General features: G+C 43.1%; 1 protein-coding gene across 1 annotated transcript in view; it reads left to right on the top strand.

Moving 5' to 3' along the window:
- LOC124412525 (protein O-mannosyl-transferase TMTC1-like) overlaps positions 1 to 987 on the top strand; it is a 143,739-nt gene extending 142,752 nt beyond the window's left edge. The window contains exon 16 of the mRNA XM_046892469.1: positions 712 to 987. Within this exon, the coding sequence (XP_046748425.1) occupies positions 712 to 897 (186 nt within the window). The 3' untranslated portion in view covers positions 898 to 987. The remainder of the gene's footprint in view (positions 1 to 711) is intronic.
- Positions 988 to 20,923: the final 19,936 nt, after the last annotated feature.

Below are 20,923 nucleotides of genomic sequence, written 5' to 3'. Positions count from 1 at the left end.
CCCCTCTGATTTCCACATTAAAAACTAAGAAACGCGTATTTTTTTTTACCTGCTGAAAAACGGTTAGGAGGGGTGAAAACGACCCCCAAGAATTGGCACCCAACGAGGTGATTTCTTGACACGCTTGATGGATTTGAATGAAACTAATGCTGCAGTTTTCCTATTCAGTAAAAAACATTCCATTCTTTGGGGGTCGTTTTCACCCCTTTGAACCGTTTTTCCGTAGATAGAAAAACAAAAAGCATGAGTCCCAACGAAATCAGTGAGGGGAACTGAACTGATGTTCATTGTAAGTACTTTAGTTGTTCTCTCTCCCATTCATGCACTTTCTCTCTGCAATTATTCTCGTCTCCGTGCTCAAGTCTTCTCGACGAAGACTGTTTCCTATCGAATTTCTAGACGTTGAACGCTGCTCCACCGAGTCGTGGAAAATTTTAGCAGTGTATAATATAACGTAGATACAGCTATTATCGTCGGAAGTTAATTTCTCTTCGTTCGGCCGCTGAAGCGATTATACGCAGGTACTTGTCCCGTAATTGTTCCAAGTTTCAAACAATTTGGACTAAACGCAAAGTTTCTCTCAAAGGTTCTCAAGGAATCTCCACTTCCTGCGTTACAATTCCATCTAACGTCTTTTATTATTTTTCTCTAAGTAGGTTCGCCTTTTTCATTCATATCCCTAACATCGCTGGGTGTTTTCGGGTGTTTCAGGAAACGGGATGCACGACCCCGAGGGTCGCGAGCGTTTCGGTCCAGCTGGAGCAGGACAGCAACAAATCCGAGCAGCTCCAGAGACCGCCGCGTTGCGGAGTGCGTCCAGATCGGCAGTCGAGGAAGACGAAGGCTCGAGTCACGGCGCCGGCGCTCCTCGTCCAGAACCTCCTGGAGACGCTTTAGTACGCTCTGATCCAGCTTTCGACGAGCTTCGAAATTGTTTCGGGTACCAAGTAGAGGCCTGAAGACTTGCAAAGACGAAACTAAACGAACGATAAGAAATGAGGAAAGAAAGGGGATGTGAAGTCGAAGTGGCCACATTCGAATGAGACGGAAAAATTATTTTGCTGATTCAGCTAGCGGTGATTTTTTATGCTAGGATATAATATTGTGTGACGGTATTACGTATGAATAATATTATGATGTGGTAATCTATAATTAAATTGAAGGTCCGGAGCTGCAGGGCGCGAATATTCAATATTATGTAATAATATGACGTAACGATATCATGGTGATGTAATTTTCTATCGCTTGAAATCTTATATACATATATACACACACACATATATATATAATATATAGTTGACATGAACCCACTATCATTGTTATTATTGTTGTTGATATTACTATTATTATTATTGTATCGTTGTACCATATACTTGTCCTATACATATAACCTCGATGATAATTATAATTCGAATGTTCACCATGATTGCGTTACTTTTCATTTGATGCTAGTCTACTTGATTTTCGTTACAAAAAAATTTCACAATTTTGATTTGGGAAACTCTTACGGTTAACTGCACGGTCAGTGTATGTCCAGGTTTAGTGAGATTTGATTATTCATTATCAACGCCAAATGCTCTACGACGCTTCGATATTGATGAATCGATGATTCCGAAGGGTTCACAAGCTTTGTTCGTGTAAGAAAAAAGGTTTCATTATAAAAGGTGTATGTGGCAACGAAAGGTGAAAGATAAAGCAGCAAATAAAAAAAAAATCAAATTTATGTAAAAATGAAGACAAATGAATAAATTAATGAATAAATAAACAAATGGAACTGAGACTAATAAGAATCGATTTCGGCAGTAAGGGTATCAAATTACTTTGCAAGTGGACCAATCGAATGTTTTGTACCGATCTGTGAGATTGAACTACTACAAGGATTGTAATCGGTGTCAAATAAGAAACGAAGGAAACCGCAAAGGAAGTGGACGCTATAAAATTAATTATAGTGAAAACATATTTGTATATTTCAATGAATTTTTGTGATTAAACTCTATACAATACGATTACTATTGCTAACACATCGTACAACAATTGATAATAATTGTCTGATAAATAATTACCCTGATCCAGAAGTTTGTCTTGTAGAAAAATATACGCATCTGCTTGTGAATTAGACAGAGCTCAAAATGGAAAATTTGAAATTAAATTATACTTGTAAATATATCATATTTGTATACCGTGAATGTAATACTTTGTACGCGCTACGATAATATGAAATCACACGATTGATTTATCGTTAGTTTTCAATTTCCAAAAATACCTTAATTTATTTCTGGTTTTGAAGATTCTTCCCTTCGCGTGGTTAGAATATACAGCTAATATTAGCGCGTATAAAATGACATATCCCGCAATTCTATACGCAATCTATAAAAACTGCTCTCTAGATTATTTGTAGAATATAAAATTGGACCGTAATTAGTACAATTACTGCTAGCCGTTCTCGTTTTTCACTGTTTGCTTAGACGCAAGAAATGCCAAATATAGCCTCCGCAAAATTTTTTGCGGCTCGGTGTAACGTGCTCTAAATAAAAGAGAAGAATAAAAATAAAAAAAACAAACTATAAACGATTAATAAAGCGAAAAAAAACAAAACAAATAGCTAACAAAATATACCCATTGTATGCATGTAAATGCAATTATCTGTGAATAAATTAACAAAATCTCGGATTATCGGGGTGCAAAAGGGTCAGGATAGCTTATTCTGCAGTACTAAGAAACGAAAATAAAAGTAAACAAATAATCAATATTAAATACGATATTATACGTAGATACATTATAAGCCTGCTGGTCTTTGTAACACATAATAAATATATATACTTATATATATATACATATATATTAGTCTGTAAATATATTTTTTATCGTTACAATTATAAGCTGGTTATTTCATATAAGAATAACGCCTGTAATTAACTAAATATTATGTATAAATATGATTGGAACAAACCAAAGAGAAGAAAAAAAAAAAAAAAAAAACAGACAACAAGAATTTAGCGTAGTGTATGTGCAATGCATATAATTATACCCATTGTAACAATATTATATTACATATAATAATATTTGGTATAATTAAAGAATAATTATGCAAGATGTACGTTTGAATGATTTTGCAAACAGGCTCCCGAATAACTTCTTCCAGCGCATGTAATTCGCTTGTAAATATATTCTAGAGGGTGAAGATCAGTGAAGCGTGAGGGTAATTCGCGCGTTGAACAAACAACTCGTAACCACTTACTAAATATTTCGGGCAAATGTGATACACGATGGTGAATCCGGTCGGATTTTGCACCGCTGACGCGTATTTCAGTGGTGGTTTATTCAAGATGGCGGACCGCCAACCCAAGATAAACGAGCTCGCCTGCGTACATAAACGACGTGTGAATTTCCACGTGTGTGAGCGCCTCTCACGTGCTCGGCCTTATCCAAACAGGGCTAATTAATTAATCGCGATAGCTGCGGATCGCATCGAGGCTCCTTCGAAACCGACGTCGAGCTGTTCGGGGGGCTGTAATTATTATCGATCCAAAAACGGGCGCGCCTATGATTATATACCCGATGCAGCCTCGCTGTTCGACCATCATTTTCAACCGGCCAAGGCACGAGCCTGCGGCGGAAATTAAGGGTGGGGGTAAAAAAACTAGAATTGCCCGTTCATAGAAGGTCGAGAACATCGAATTTTTATAGACGCGAAAGTTTTGTTGGTAGAATTTGATAATGTGAGTAATTCAAGTACGGAAAATTGAAAACATAGTAGGTCGAAATACAGAAAGATAAAGTATAGAAAAGCCAAAACATGGAAGAGCAAAATCGAGAATCTGTATCGGATTGTATATTATCGAGAGGAATTGTGACGATTCTGCAGTTTGGCGATTCTATGTTCTGGCCTTTCTAATCTTTTACTTCTCCATATTCCGACTTTCAATATTTTCAAATTCTGTGTATCGAGTTTTCGCTTTTTTAAAAATTCGATATTGTAGCCCGTCGATTCGTGGATTTTTCTACTTTTTTTATCCCCACCCGGAAATTAATCATTCGCGTATTATTCACCCTGCTTTCAATTGTTTTCTTTCTCGATCTCCCATCTCCATCAATTTTTTCTTTTTCTCTCTTTTCACGCAACCCAACAGCAGCCGAGCTTCAACCCCTTGGAGAAAAAAACAAGTTTTCCTCTTTGTTGCAGGCTTGTACAGCAACAGTCTGTTTTCAGGGTGTCGTCAATTCTTCGACGAGCTTTCGGGCAATCTTGTAGGTACCTCGGAAATCTCAGTTTGCATGCAATAGGTAATCCCCAGGCGTGTCACGTACTCTGCGAACCACCTCGCCACCTTTTTCCTGTCTCTCACTCCTTCTCGCTCGCTCTCTTCCTCTTTCTTCGTCTCCCCACATCCTTCGCTTTCGTCGTGGGTACGAGATTACAGATACAAGAAATTAAAGTGGTTTGAAAAGGGGAAAGAAATCAAGAGGAAAAGGTAAAAGGAATAATAACAACGAGTCCAAATCCCCTGTCATGCGAATTTCAAAAGAGCCTGCAATCGCCAATAATTCTTTTCTTTTGTGTCTCATCTGTTTCGCTGAGGTTGATTTTCGTTCTAAAATGAAATGCCTTTTCGGTTTTTCTTCTCTCTTTTGTCCCTACAGTAAATATATGTATCACACTCATAACTGTTGTTTCGCGGAAACATGGGAGTCAGAATCCGGGAATCGGCGACAAAACGTAAATTGGAAAATCGCAACTCGAGTGCTGCTCGTATTCATCCTGAATTATGCATACCTTTGCGTACTTGATCGCGATGGGCATAATTCGCGCGTATAATAAACGAATAACAGCGAAAGAGACTGTAATTTTCAAAATTCGTCAGCCAATAATATCATACCGATATAGGTAGATGCAGCAACAAACGAATACCGAGTGTAATTGATTTCAATTCGATCAGCTTTGGATACCACACACGTCGTTTACGAATTCGATTGTTAAAATTAATAAATCCAGATATAAATATAATAGTCGCGATAACAATAATGATATCGATAATGCAGGCACAATATGTACAGTGTTCGTATAAACACATCCACCCATTGTGAATACGCATCAATTATAATACATAGATTATTATTAATAATAAAACTGCGTTTGTACGTCACACACGCATTTAATACATATACCTTGTCACTCTGCAGTCGTGATCAAATACCAAATTAGCACAGCACTCGCTGCAGATAATAAAACTAATTAATCAATTATTGAAACAACAATGTTCAAAACGCTATTGAAAAATTAGCTTCATCGCCCAGTTGTATGTTCTCGAGTATAAAGACCTGCTGCTAAACCGTCGGAGCAAAAAGGATCGGCATGCGGTAAAGCGGGTGGAGAAGCAAGTCCTGAAAGCCCTAATTCCCGGTGGCTTAGCGGGAGGTAAAATGTGGCGGTACACATACGGGTAGAAAGGGTGGAAGAGAAGCAGCGTGGCCGGTTGGCCTTATTAGGTACACATCGTCCACAAAGACCTCCCTCCCCCTCCACCTCTCCAGCGGCGGTAGTGCACCAGAGGAATAATGTACCCCACCGCAATGCAGATTCTGGTAAGTGTACGCGAAGTGGTGCGGAGTGTAATTCCCAGTAGCAGAGGGAAATTATAATCACCCTCGCGATTCCGGAACTTCCGCGCTCTTTCCCATTCTCAGCATGCGAATATACGTGTGCCGTGACAATGGTTGGTCATCCGGGTTTTCCAACCCTTGATGACCTTCGGCGACACAACGAGGAGGTTCTAATTGCGATGATGAAGAGAGTGAGTGAGAGCCTCAACCTCCAATGAGTTTCTTTTTTTCCGCTTTTCATCCAGCGGCGATGATTTAGATACGGTGAAACGCGGTGGCATCAAACACGCTTTCGATGGCTGGATTTCCCGATAATGGCCAGGGATCTGCATGGTCTTGGCACCCACTGAGAATACGAATTCTGACATTACCAGTCCTGCGCCTCGCTTTCTTGGCTTTTCTCTTTCACGTTTCTTCAGTTACGATGGGTTGGTTTTGTTACAGGTTATTACCGTTACATGAGCACACTGCTCTGGATACAGAACGCCGACTTACGCCGGAGAGGGTTGCGGACTAGAGGGTAACTGCTCGGCACCCATTATGCGCAGGGTGAGGAAAACATTCGAATGCCTAAACTTCTCTTTCTCGAATTGTAGAGGTTTAATACTCACATGAGCCACGTCGATGGTCCAAGTTTCGGGACATCGAGAGTTTTGATGGTGGTCCAAATGCCTTGAAACTAGATCGCTTAAGTCCTCAAACAATCCTTCGTTCGAACCGCAGCAAAACATGGTTCAACACGATCAGTACACTTCTATTGCGACCGAACTGTTGTACAAAATCAGAGTCACTAGTTTGGATCTCGAACACGAAATTGTAAGCGTACGTTCCATTGTGATGAATCTTTGTTTACAACTGCTCGCGTCACGGTGTGATCCACCTTCGGCAGCGTCAAGCTACGAATCAATAATCATCTGGCGCCGGCGCATGCGCAGATCGTGAACCGATCGCCACTTCTCCAGTATACACATTAGCGTATATAGTGCTGTCAGTGTGTTGTCAGTGGGCTACAACGTTCATCATACGCGATGTTTCGCAGCTTGTCGAACCCTTAAACAATTCTCTTTTGCACTCTTCGGTGTGGAAAGTTCGGAAAACGTAAGCCAATTTGGATCATCCTTTTTCGAAGATCCTGAGACGGTAAGCTTTGTTTGCGTAGGTCGTAACACCTTGGATGGAATCGCGGCGAGTATTCGACGCGTGTAACGGGACGTTGGAATACTGCAGGATATCTGTGCAGAACACACATGGACCGAGTGCTGCTTCAGAGAGATACAACAAGGTGGAATATGTGTTCCCGGTCCCCCCCCCCTGACTTTTTCGCTAGCCGATCCTATTTGTTCTTGCGTCTGGAAGTGGGGCGGGAGAGAGGAAGGGAGGGTTGTTCAGGGATTTGCCGAGTGGTTCGTACGGCAAATCAGCGCCGCTCTTCGCTCTACTTGCACAACCTGAGGAGAAGATATCTCGCTGTGTCCCTACGTGCGCAATTAAGGCTCTGTTTGATCGGCTTTCTCCCGATCCCCGAGATTTGGAGACAAAAGGTGAACAACGCTGCTGCTTTTCTTCTTCAGAGACAAACGAGTAAGTAAACAGATTCTATTATAGATCGTTTTCTCTTCCGTTGATCGATCTTTCTCAGGATTATGTTTTGGGAGGAAAGTGACGATCATTTGTGACTATCTATTGAGAAAGCAATTTTTTACATCATAATGTTATCCCTGAATTCTGGTGTTTAGCGAACTTGTTTTTGTAAATTTGTACAACAATCTTTATACGCGAGAATCGTTAGCGGGACGGTTTGATCCCATTAAGATGATGCTGTGGTCAGTCTTAACCAACTGCATTAAGCGTCACTTATTTGCACTAATTGTGCATGCAGAATTGCACTGACAGTGGAGTTTTCGCGTGTGTGATGCACAAGTTTCGATAATAGTCAAAATAAGCGACATTTTACTCAGTCGGTAAAAACGCGTTTTGACGCGAGGCTGTGCTTATACCTACTCATACGTAGGTAGGTGTGAGATCGGAATGTGGTTACAAGAAACGGTTAAACGCATTTCGAGGGCTCATATCGCGTAAGGCAAAAGTTATTGCGTATTTTATTACCGTAATTCCGGTACGTGTATCGAATACCAACACTATTAGTCACCCTCCTCGTCTGAGAGAGTGTTCTTTTACGCTTACCGCACGTTTTATGGTAAGTACGCGTATTCGCTTCTTTGCGTGCGGATTACTCGAGTCGAAGGGATCGAAGTTGTCGTGTTCACTCGTGTGTTAGTCAAAGGAGCGAACTCGAGTGCATAGGAATTCTCTGTCTTCAATCCCGAAGGATAATGAAATTCCTAGAATACTTTGATGCAGCGTCCCGCGAGTTCCCGCATAATTTGAGGGGTGAAAAAAACTTATGAAAATAGAAAAAAGAAAATTAATGAATAATTAATACGCAGAGACGAAGGTCGGCAGATTCGCACATTTCATCTCGAAGGACCCCCTCAGCTGAATAAAACAACGCGTAGGTACGCAGCCCAGTTTTAATTATACACGCTCTTCTCTCCGGGACGTTCAATTAAAAACGACACGCGGAGACGCGTCCTGGCGGAAATTTTCCGGAAATTTTCCGCTACTTTTCCTTTTTCTCCTTCCTCAGAGAAGCCGATTGATCGAAGGCGCGAAGACACCGAGCTGACGTCACGACCTGGATGAATACCGGAAGGTTATACCGCTGCTCCAGAGCTCGACCCAAAGTCGAGGAGTTCTCTGACCTCTGACGTTTCGTTTCGCGTAATTAAACTTCCTGCACGGCCATGGAATTGCCCACCTTCGTTCCTCCCTATCAGCAATGATCGGGCAAGCATTCGATCCAACTTCTCTCAGCATCCGTTCCGACGTTTCCACTTCAGATCGCATCTCCTCGAATGATGGTAATTGGTTTTGAATATCGAATAATACGCGAAGCGAAGCTCCGAGTAACAGAAAATTCCCAAGAACTCCGGCTGCGCTGATTTCCACGGTCTCAGACCCCATTACAGCTTTTCACATAATCCAACGGTGCGTCAGTCAGCGTCCCGGATTCCATCACCGAGACACCGGAAGTCGCGTCGGCAACGCCATACCGGGACCAAGGTGTAGCGCAGATGCTTACTCGTGTCGGGAACTTAACGTCTAATGAGATCACAGGAGCTGGTTGGATAGTTAACGCCGTATGTACTCGAACAGCTTCCACCCCGCATAATGGCACCTGACCGTCTTCGGGACTCCGATATCTGACGAAATCAATAACGCCCGACAGATGGGAGAGGGATGGGGAGCCTGTCGTAACCAGTCTTCCAACACCTACTCAGCAACTTCTCGTGTTCTTCGTCAAGGAACTTATCAGCCTGGACCCAAGTTTCCGACCTCGCCGCACGTGGACGTGGAAGAGTGAGTGAATTTTATGACTTATTAAACTGATTTTTTTTGGTAAAATTGAGAAACAGGGGGAAGAAATTACGGGCCGTAGTTCATTGAGTTGACGCGTTTTCCCCTTTCCCTGAAGGAAGCATGTTTCCTAGAGGCAAAGGGGTTGGGGGTGGGGGGGGGGGGGGGGGGCTGTGGAGAAGGGGGATGGTGGAAGTAATTAATTCGATCCTATAAAGCCCGTACGTAACAAGCATTAAATTCATCAATTCCACACTTGGAACTTTAGAGCGCAAGCTCGTCTATTCGGAAGCCGGCTTCGGAATTCCTTACTTTTCTCATTAATGTTCCGTCGAACTTTACGCCCGCGGTTCGTATCACATTTTATATACCTTAAGAATGTACGTATACACCGGCTAGTTGTGTACGGTTAACGATTAAAATTAAATGCAACTCTGGCTGATTAGGGTACATTGTTTTACAAAAGTTTCGAAGCAACGGTGGTTCGTTTGCTCTCGTTTCACCCTCAACAACCCCTAATTTCGAACGCCGTCGACGCCTGTCCGCCACTTTCCTTTCTTTATATCTTCGTCGTGGAAAAATCATCTCGTCATTTACTCAACCCTCGGTAATAATTATCTCGCGAAAAAAATACCTCAAGTTGCCTACTTCCAGGTTAGACCGATCGTATAAAAGATCGCAGAGGCTCGAGTTTGTGGCGATTCTGCAGTATTATGGACAATTGCCCACTTCGGTAAATTGATTCTCTTTAGCTGCCTCGCTATTCTGATATCCCGGAAAAGTGCTTTCACTCTCCCGGCACCGCCTGACGATCATCCCCGGAAGCCATCATGAAACCGGAAATGGAGCGTCATTACTCCACCCGCTTCGACGCACTTCGTTGGCCTATTTTCGTTCTTAATGATCTTTTCAAAGTTAATTCTTTCCTCGCCGCAGAGCGAGGGCTTCAATCGTGAGTTTCAATTTTCAATATTACCTTCGCAACGATGCATCGCAGCGAATTCACTTCACCATACATTACGCGAAATTACAGTAACCCGGTTGCCCGGTCACCGAATGCCACGATGGAAGTTTCAATTCCTAACCCGCTTTTAGTCGAATTGAATATTATCGTATCTATTATTGGGTGAGTGAATGATCGCTTGCAAGTCGGACAACCTTGTCAAAGGAGATGTTGGAACTCACAAGGCGTGCCAGCTCGAAAAAGGGCAGAAGCAGATACTGTATTTTGTCACCGAAGGCAGTGCCTGGTACTCACTAAGACCAGGTAATCAATACATATCGAATTTATGCGTTTATTTATATACACTTTCTCGACGAACCCGCCTATAACAACAATACACTTCCGTAGATGTGCATGTAGCGTAAAGTTTTTCACCACAATTTTTGTTTTTCGTTTAAATTCAGCGTCCGCCTAATAGAGAAATCTTCTATTTGTACCACGACGTGGGATCATATTTTTACGCAGATATGAAGAGCCACTTCACAAAAAAAAGGGATCGCATTCCCGTCTACTTTGCTTTTCAAAGTTCGCACACATGTTCGCCTGCTCGCAATTTGCAGGTGCTGGAGTATCGTAAGTTGGTACAAAAGGCGTTGTTAGTTAGCTCTGCACTTGAACATTGACAACGTTGCGTCGATTGTACTTTGGTTGAAATTATCACGCAACCGGGGTTGTCACTTATTACACCTTAATTAATGAACAAGTAATAACAACGTAAACAATAATAATAATAATTATCCAAGTAATAACTAGCAGTTGAATAAAACTCATTTTTCTCTAGGATTGCTCGCAATATAAACTTTTATAATAATACATTTTATGGACAATATGGATTTTGTACTTGGCTGAAAAAGGTCAGTCATTCATTACACATTATATGTATACTAATTACAGCAGTGGCGTATCCAACTTGCTGCCAAATCAGTGCTTCAAGGTATCAGATCTCCGGGTTAATTGAATTTCCAACTACCGAATCCCCCTCGCCTTTTCGCCTAACTGACTGCAACTTTCAACTACCCGTTTGAAGGGTGTCAGAACTTTCGGTTACTAACCGAGTAGCGGTTAAGGGGTAATACAGCCGAGCCGATTAAGCCGGACATCGTGCATATATCCTGCGCTCGGCCATTGAAAGCAAGGCTTACGGGAAAAATTTTATCCACACCTACGCGGAACGCCCTTTCGTCAAATTTACACCCCCGTCTCAACGTCGGGTAGAAAGGTCGTCAATCATTCCCGTTTCCCTCAGACTTCCGGCAGCCTAAACACGGGGGTATTTTGCATTGTATAAGTAATTCTCACGGCCATGATTACTTTATTCGTTACCTAATTAATTCATTCGTTCATTAATTTAGCAAGAATTCTTCTTTCAGCGAACTTTTTGCTCAGTCAGCAAACGGGAAACGAGGACCCTCTTCTTCATTAGCAAAATTCGCGATTATTTATCCAAAAATTCAACGACGGAAACAAAACTTGGAGAATTTCGCCTTCTTATCGACGACTTTACTTTGTTTACCTTTTTTAAAATCACCCACCAACGGCCTACGTCGATTACCAAAACTCTGCAACTCGAGAAGACCTTGCACAGCGTAGCGAGTCGTTAGGGTCTGGGATTTCCATACGTTAACCGCTGTTTGCCACGGCGCCGTTAAAGCGCGGCGCAAATACCCGGTTCATCCAGAAGTCCTGGCTAGTCTCGAAATTCTTGGCTTTCAAACTTATTCGCCAATTTATGGCCGGCGAGTCCTGGCCAGTCCATGTGTCATTCCGCGCATTACCGTCTATCAGCTCAGTCACGCCTCGCCGGGTTTATCTGGCGTCTGAGGTGCGTGCGGGTGTGGATGTAACAACGCGAAGACGGCTTGGTCTCTCCATTTCTCTCAATCTTACACGAATTCCCTCCGCAACTTCATGCCTAAGTAAATTACCCTTACACTGGGACCCGGTCAATGATCATCTCGTTTATCTCCCAGCTTAAATAATTTTTGTTTTTTCGCAGCCTTCTTGGTAATAAGAACATAGCCATGGTGTCCAAAAATCTTCCAGTTTCAAAAATCTTGGAAAGAAAGAGGAGCGAGAAGGAGTCCAGCGCATAGTCAGAAAGATACCCATTTGTTGAACGAACTCGATTATCGTTAGGTGGTCCCGTCTTCCATTAGAGCGAAGTCCGAGGTCGGAGGTCTGAGGTGCCGCATGATATCGACGCTCCGATCGGCCATCGGTCTTCCGGACCTTCTGCATCACGCAGCTTTCGTTTTCCACCCCACGCACTCCAGGCTCGCGGAGATGGCGAGTCCTGCATCTTTCACTCACGCTCGATTTATCTGAATAAAAGATCCCAGAAGCATATTTCAGACGCTGCGAGGAAATCTTCCCTCCTCTCACAAACGTCCCCGTAAACCAGTCGGGAGATAACGCACCACCACCGCTGCGTTTTCTGGTTCGAAAAATTCTTCGAGGGGAGGAGAGGCCAGTTCACCGCATCCTGGAAGTCAAGGTCCTTCACCCGTGTCACTGGCCACTTTTATTTCCACTCGATGGAGTGGAGATCGGGCTTTATTTTGCGAATTTCGTCCATCGAGGTGAGTCAACTCGATTATACATATTAATTTTACACACACCGTGTATCAAATGATCCAAACTGCAGACATGATTAGAAAATTATACGCGACGTTATCTGGAATAAAAAATTTCTCTTGCATTTATTCTTCGCGATATAAATTTATTTGCTCGACAAACACGCTGATTGAGCTGAATATTGTAATAATGACCAATTTACGAATCTGTATATTACCAGTTGTTCTCAAGGTTCATTTAGGAATGACGACTCCAGTTAACGAACTGATTTCACGTAACATAATCATGGCTCATTGACAAAAACCCAACAAGGGGATGATTCCCTTTAATTTTCCTACTGAACGTACGCGAGGGCTGTTAATTTTTCTTACATTTTTCGCTAGGTCTGGAATATAAGCTAACAATAAGATTCAGTTAGAGCTCGCGAACTGACCCTGAGGAGCGAAACTTTTCACGAATAACGGGAACGGTGTCAGTAATAGCCAAAGTTTGGCGGTGCTTTGGCTGAAATAACGGGGCGAAAGAGGTCTGTCCGCAGAAATGAAAGCCCTGATTCCGGTCGGGGCTTCGCTAAGATTAATACCCAATTACAGATAGAACCATTTTGTCAACACAACACCGGCGTCCTCGATCCATTCGTTTCCACACCCACTTTACCCCGCATTCCCCCGGCAACTGCCGTCCTCGTCTCTCCGAGGGCTTTCCGTATCCCGAGGGATCGAATAGTGCGGGCTGCAAAAGGAACTCGGTGGCTCTTACTGGAACTGTTTAAATTAGTGCGCTCAGCACTCCAGGACAAAGACACATGGCTCTATTTCCTAGAGGCCAACTTTCATCCCTAGCACTTTTCTCATATCGTAATTTCGCACATGCGAATGGAGTGTAAAAAATCGTAGAAACAGGCTGAATCAAGACGTATTTTTGCAAGGTCTTGAAAACTTTCAACGAATCAGCATAATTTCCAAACCGCAACACTTTGACAATAGTTCTAAACTTGAATTGCCACTCGGTTATGGTTAAAGGTATCGAATTCCCTGGCGAATTCAGGAGCAAACGAATAGGTGCGAGTTAATCTTCTACCCGTCCATAAACGGTGATGAATTTCAAACGCAGTCGGCTGATCGAAGTGCACGGTATGTATCTGGGTTGAATTCGTGCGAGCATGATGATCACACAGATGTGAACGCTGGGCTGAACGCCCGCGGACATCCTTTGTGATCAAAGCTGAGTGCTGGTGCGATATTCGGGAATACACGCAGGGCGAAAACCCGTGGAGGCAAAGACCATCCCCCCCGGCGTCACTCGGGTGCGGGAGCTTATTAATTCACCGTTTAACCGAAATATTATCCCGCCAGAGCCTCAGAGCGAGATGTTTCAGCCGTGCCCTAGAGTCATGGGAGTACCTACCTATAACGCGAACACGTTGATGAACTGAAAATAATTCATGTTGCGTCTGGGATGTTACATGCTGCGGAGGCTCAGTGAAAAAGATGGCAGGTTTGGTAGCGAGAACAAGTTTTGAAAAAACAATCGATGTTGAGGCGGGATAATAATGGACAATATCGTCTTTTACAAGCATACTTTTTATGACAGGTTCTTTTTTATTGCTTGCAATCGATTGTTTAAAGAATTGTGCATTTGCACTTGGAGGGCTTGTTTTAAAAGTCTCGCGTTCAACTGCTTGCATAGTCTGAAACAATTTTGAAGTATTCAACTCTCGAAGTAGATGTGAAACGCAATTTAAATACTCTAATAATTCTGTTCCAGTTAATAAATATTCTGATCTTTTATAAGATCAGTCTTTTCATTATTTACCATATATTTTCTCATATTTTATATTTTATTTACTATTTATTTTTCTTCCTTAACTTGCAGTTTTACGTTTCTTACATTTTCGTACCTCACAGCTGCATTCCATTTTAGCATAGATTGAATAAAAAAAAATTTCGTCTCAGAGGCAGGTCGACTATACCAACTAAACTTCTCCGAGGAGTCTCTCGAGAACTCCGAACCCTATTTTTTCAAAGGACAATTCACTACTCGTTTGCAAAAATGCAACTCTAATTTTACTCTCCTTAAAAGTGTTCATTGCTTGATAAATATTGAATGCTTTTGCCATAGGGCCCTTAACTGATTATCATGTTTAGATTACGAGTAGACCAAGATGAGCACCTGAATCGAGTAAACATCCACAGCAGCATGAACCCGGAAGGGTAAGAGTAAACCGAGCTCACCTTAGCTATCCTCCAGGAAATATCCTACTCACTTCTGAGTGTCCAATTAGTGTCGAATTAGTGTCAAGAATAGATAGGATGCTGAAACATTTCGACGTGCGACGCTTACGCGTGGGTATAACAGTGGTGTTGTGCCTGGTACAACAGAGGCATGAAACCCCTTTGTGCGATGCCTCTTCCAGAACGAGAGGGGCTCGAAGTTAATTGCATCCACGCGTAAATACGGGGTCTTGCCTGCCGGATCGAGGGCGGTTTAACGGGGGCTTAGAATCGGATGAAGAAAGGTGGGATGGCTCAGAAATCGAGATCCACAATTTAGGATGCCTGCACCCTGTGCCAGGTGAGCTAATTGACGTCTGAAGGGGCAGGGTTTAGTCGTTGATCAGCGGTGACGCAGGCGTGACGTAAACGAGAGAGACGTTGGACTTGAGAGACAGAGAGAGAAAGAGAGAGAGAGAGAGAGAGTAAGTCAGGACTAATTTATTTATACGATTAACGCCGTCGGTTCACTTTCAGCCGGAGAAATCGACGCTGCACGTTTTCATTTCACCCTTATGGATGAGCGGAAGTCAACTTCTTGAGTGCAGGGTACGTAGCTGCAAAATTATTCAATCGAGTATTCAGACCGTTGTTCGCGTCGTTGGTTCCAAAGGGCGATGAATTTTTGAGGAATCGTCGCCGTCGGCGCGAGCCTTTCTTCTTTTGTTTTTCATTTTTCCTTTTTCCTACCTTCTATGTCCTAATCCATCCTCCTACAGCTACAAGAAAACACATTTTATTTCCGTTGTATCGAAAATTTTTCCCAATTTTCACCTTCGATTACCTCGCTCATTCGGTTCTGCCAGTACGTTGTACGGTATTATCTCCAGTGAGTTTTAATTAGGTCTTGATTAAGTTACCCGAAGGTAATGAATATTTATTCAATCTCCAGCGTATTTTATCTACAACCGTTTAAATTGATCGTCGAAGGATTTTTCTTTAATTTTAGCTCGTTAATGATACAGCAGTGCCAGTATGTTTTAGTTACGATGAAAAAGAAAAAAACAAATCAATGCATAAATAATATGATCGATCCATTCAGGCAAGGTTTCTTTTTTAATTCATTCTCGGCAGTCTTCAGTCCTCCGAATTCAGCGGTTAAAGTTTTACGATCCTCTAATTGATCAAATCTACCTCCGTTATTTAATGAACACCTTTTTTTCACAAACAATGCATATTTGCAATCGTAAACAACGACTTGAAAATAAAGCAGCCCTTGTTTCAGTTTCGATAAAAATAAGGCCGGATATTCGCGGCGATTTTTATCTAGCAAGCTACATTTTTGCAGTGCTTTGAGTATTTCCTTACGGTTAGAAAAAAAGGAGCGGAAACAAACTAGACGCTTGTTTCGCAGACATGAATGCGGGACGAATAGCTTCTATAAACGCAGTAGGAAAAAACGCTTTGAGTTATGTTAGAAAAAAAAAAAAAAAAAAAAAAAAAAAAAAACTTCAGCCTGTCGGCAAATATTAATGTTAGAAAAAAGTTTTACGCATTTATTTAAAGAACGATCTTCTCCTCAGTTGCGACGCAGAGGAGAAGAGAAAATAAATGAGAAAATAAAAAATTCCTACACAAGTTTTGATAATGCGTCAGTTCCCGTTCGGTTCAAAAGTTCGTTGACAAACTTTAACGGTTTAAAACTTGTAAGCGTAACGCAATTGTCCGCGTAATACCAATACTGTACATTCCGCATGTTCCTGTCTTCAACGACCGACCGATGCACAAAACTAACCCCCCCCCCCCCCCCCCCCCCCCCTCAAAGTTCTTTCTGACTGTGTGCAACTTTTCCATTTCAGCACTTTGACTATCCACGCGAACGGCGTCTGCATACCGAAGACGAACGTTTCAATCGACGTTTTTCCCCTAAATTTACCCCCGAGAATAGAGTCAAGCATAAATCAGCATGAAGCGCGTTTTATCTATACTCACGTATCACATTATGTTAAGTAATTGTGCGTTCGATGCGAAACGACCGAGAATTCACTTCACTTGTCAGATCGCAGGGCTTATTTTCTGCCCCACACATATACAGGGTGAGTCAATTACAACTCAGTTGCGTTGATGTCAAAGTAAGGTTTGAAGTCGATACGCAAGTAACCACTGCGAATGAGAAACAATAATGAAGATATGACGACAAAGGAAAGACGACAGCACGAAATGTCGACAATTGGATTCCTCTTGTCTTGTTGTCATCCCTCAGTTGCTGTTATGTCGAGACTTTATTTCTCATTACCGCTGAATACCTGATGTCGATTTCGAACCTTACTTTGATACCAACACAACTGAGCTCCTCCCATTCTCGGCGTATCAATCGACTCACCCTTAAAATTAACCAAGTTCTATTTTTTCCGTTGACGTTATAATTCACACTGCAATCCGATCGTTGGAATAGCTTTTATCTCGATCCGGATCCGGCTGCGATGTCGCAGATGTCGTGCAGACGTTCTGAAATTCATTATTAAAGCGCACATTACACACGTTATGCATGTGTATAATATTCCACGCGACAGGGAAATCAATTCGCGCTAGACACGGAGAAGAGGGTGTGAAACTTGAGGGCGATTATCAGCACAGATCACGCTGATTTTTCAAACGCGTGTAGAGGCTTGGACAGAGATGAAAATCGCATCACGCACGCTTGAGGAACGGTGGCAACACGTAGCCGTGGAATATTTCATCGGGGACGAGTTTTCAGACTCGCTTTTTACCACACTCCTTGCTGATTCGACGACGCGTAAAAATCGCGGTCGATCAAGTCGGACGAAGAAGAAATGCGCGCGTAAAGTTAATTCGCTCGACCTTTGCCAAGGCGAAAATTCCGCGTGCCAAAATTCAACCGTCTCACGTATGAGACACCTGCTCGGGTTTTCAAACTGTGCCGAAGGTGCGCCGGCTTCCCCTCCCTCTCCTCGTAGTGGGACATAAATTTCAGAAACGTGGCGAGGTGTTCGTCAGTGACAAGTGGCCGGCCATCATTCCGCTCGCCGAAACGCAGCCGGCTCGAGGTCTTTAATTTCCCGCGGGTTCACCGCGTCGGGCTTACACACAACACCCTCACCCTTATAAACTTGACACATCCACTTTCGGTGTCGTCGTTTCTGGTCCCGGTACTGCGTTTTACAAAACCGGATGTGCAGCGGATTGCGGATCAGGTTCCGTTAAATGTTTTCCTGCAGCATCCCGCTACCATGAATTGAAAAAATTTCACCTTGAATCGATTGGCTGACGCGGAATTGCACTCGGTTGTGTGCTTAACCTGCACCTGAAACTTTGAATCCGTGCATGGATTTTTCCACCGGATTATATACGCCCGAATGATCGTCTTATCCGCTACGGCATCCGGCATCGAGTCGAATGAATATTGACTCCGGTCGTTGCAGTCTCGGAGTCTGAAAAAGGGGGTAAAAGCTATTCGCGATGAAAACTGAGGGTCGATTTTTCCCCGAAGGTTTGCCGGTACCTAATACCTAGACAGAAATTTGAAAACTGTTCGTAGACAGAGTTCGAGAGCTCGATACACTCGGGAGCTAATATCAGCGTTTATTCCTCCAGGCTCGGTTTGCGCTTACATTTCGAACTCGGCGTGGAGATTTTTCAAGACTGTGTGTGTGTACTTGAGTGAGCTTTTCCTATTGTTAGCACCGCTCCATTGCCCCCGGAGCTTAAGGTAATGAATTTTCATGCAAAACTTTTTGGGTGGGTAATTATGAATTCAGTAGAGATTCTTACGGAAGCCTCCAGCCGGTTTGTTCAGCGTATAACGAATATAACGGCTGTTTACACAATGCCCATCAAAAGTTGCAGAGGCTTGTATACCTTTCGAAATTCATGATGTAACCGACTCGTCTTAAATAATGTTCAATTCCTCATCGTAATCGTCCACCGTGCACCGCCTATTACATCGCGCGTCGAATATTACCCCCGCGGCAATTCATCCCCCGAAATTGATCGACACGGTTCATAATAAATCTAAGACACAGAGGTCCCGAACCTGCGGCTCAGCTCATTTCCTCATTTTTATTTCCCCACGGGGTGAAGCGTCCCGTTTCTCAAGTCCTCCGTCGCCTGGGGAGAAGAAAGTTTTCACTCGTGGTTGCCGGCGAATTATATCAGACGTGCGAGAAGCTGGCCGCGAGTGTGCGAAGTTCGGAGTTAAGTTGGCGACGGAAGTCGGGCCACTGTGTGGAATTTGAAAAAATGAATTGAGAAATAAATAAAAAAATTGAAAAAAAGCCAAGTTTGTTCGAGGATCCCGATGTAGCCTCGGGGGTCCTTTCACGGGTTTTGGAAAAGGTCAATACTAATCGACTTGTAAATATCATCGTCGAAACCCGGCCTTTTCACCCTTTACTGCGAAAGGCAAGCGAAGGAAAGGGAAGGGATGAAGGGATGCGTTTGCCGTGCGAAGACGTAACGGAGCGAATATATCATTCCGGTATTCTTCCTGCGGCAGGGCGGCATGGTTGAGATATAAATTTTGCAAATTAGAATCCTCCCGAACCTAACAAGAAACATCTCTCGCGCCCAACAGCGGACCAACCGACGGGCCCTCGCCCTCGCAATCCTCGCGTCTAAGCTATGCGTCGGCATTAAAACTTTGCGTTATTTACAACCCCAAATAAACTACACGAAGTGCGGGTGCCTCTCATTTGTTTGGGCCTGATAAAATTGGAATCTGTTTATTTTGTTTCGCGCGGAAGCGGAGGTGGGGGTGGAGATAGAAGCAGAAAGACCTTTACTCGAGGGTGGGAAGAGTCGCTCGAAGGTTACTCAAATCGGGACGGATGTGTCACGTCGAATATTAAACCCTGCGACAAACTCTATATTATGTATCCAAATGAGCGTGCACGTCGAGCCAATTCATTCCCAGCTCGCAGCCAGTCGTCGCGATTTGAAACGTTTTTCTTCCTCGCAGCATTTTGATTCGAAATACTTTTTTTCCCCGCCTTTTCAATGCGAGTTAATATTCGCAGAACCTTTCATCTCTCATCGGTCCAGTTTTCAGTTAATCAATCACTTCTCTCCGGATGATCGAAAAATGACTTGCAGGCGAAAAACAGCCTTTTCGGTTTGCGTCAATGCGTAGAGCTTTCTTTCCACAACACGAACGTTCCAAATATATTTTTTTTTTTTCTTAAATATAGGTGGGAGAACGTCACACGGTGGGTAACGCAGCTGATTAATACGCTGAAGCGTTGAGGTTCGAATTTTGAAATCGAGAAAAAACGGGCCATTCGATCCTTCGAAAGCTCCCCTTCGGCTTTTGCAACCTCGTCGTGGCCTTTGGGTGATTGAAAAAAAAATTGATAAATAAATAAAGTCTTGAACTCGTTCTTGTCGCGAGGTCGTTGAAATGCAGGACGAAGAGAGACAAGAAGAGTGGGAGGGAGGGAGGGAGGGAGGGAGGGGGGGAGACGCACGTGGCACGTATAATGCATAGCTCGAAGGTCTCCTTCTTGACGACGGGATAATCCACTCTGGACGTGGCCAGCGAACGCTAGCTCATGAATACGAAACCATTCGCAAGAGCCGCGAGCTAGTTTCATCGCCTCGTCGCTCCTCAATCAGCTCTGATAAGCTAGCGCAATGCATATTTCATCCATATTCACACAACCGTCTACGTAGTCGGACGCCACCTCCTTAGAGTCCTTTTTGACCCACCTGAGATCCAGAACTTGAATCTCGTAGTCAGTATCCTGAGATACGCTGCACGATCGGCGAGTTTGATTATCAGTCAGTCGAGAGTCCAGCGGACTGTTTTTCCTTTCAAGCTTCTCGCTGCAAGCAGCGTGGTAAAGACTCGTGACAAGTAGAACTTTCCGAACATAGAAGGGTCCAAATAGGCCCAATAACACGTGTTTTTAACTGTTCTGAAACGTAATTCGCAAAATTTCCACACTCGCAAGAGTAGAAATGGAAAAGGTGAGGATACGGAGTTATTAGAATTTCTATGATTTTTCATGTTGTTATAGTTTTATTCTTCTTTGTCTTGACATATCTATGTTTCAACCACAAATGTGTACATACGCTTTTTTAATAATTCTGGATGAAT

The sequence above is a fragment of the Diprion similis genome, chromosome 11, assembly GCF_021155765.1.
Source record: "Diprion similis isolate iyDipSimi1 chromosome 11, iyDipSimi1.1, whole genome shotgun sequence".
Lineage (NCBI taxonomy): Eukaryota > Metazoa > Arthropoda > Insecta > Hymenoptera > Diprionidae > Diprion > Diprion similis.
Note: the sequence above shows the minus strand (reverse complement) of the source record. Positions and strands in the feature narration are given on the sequence as shown.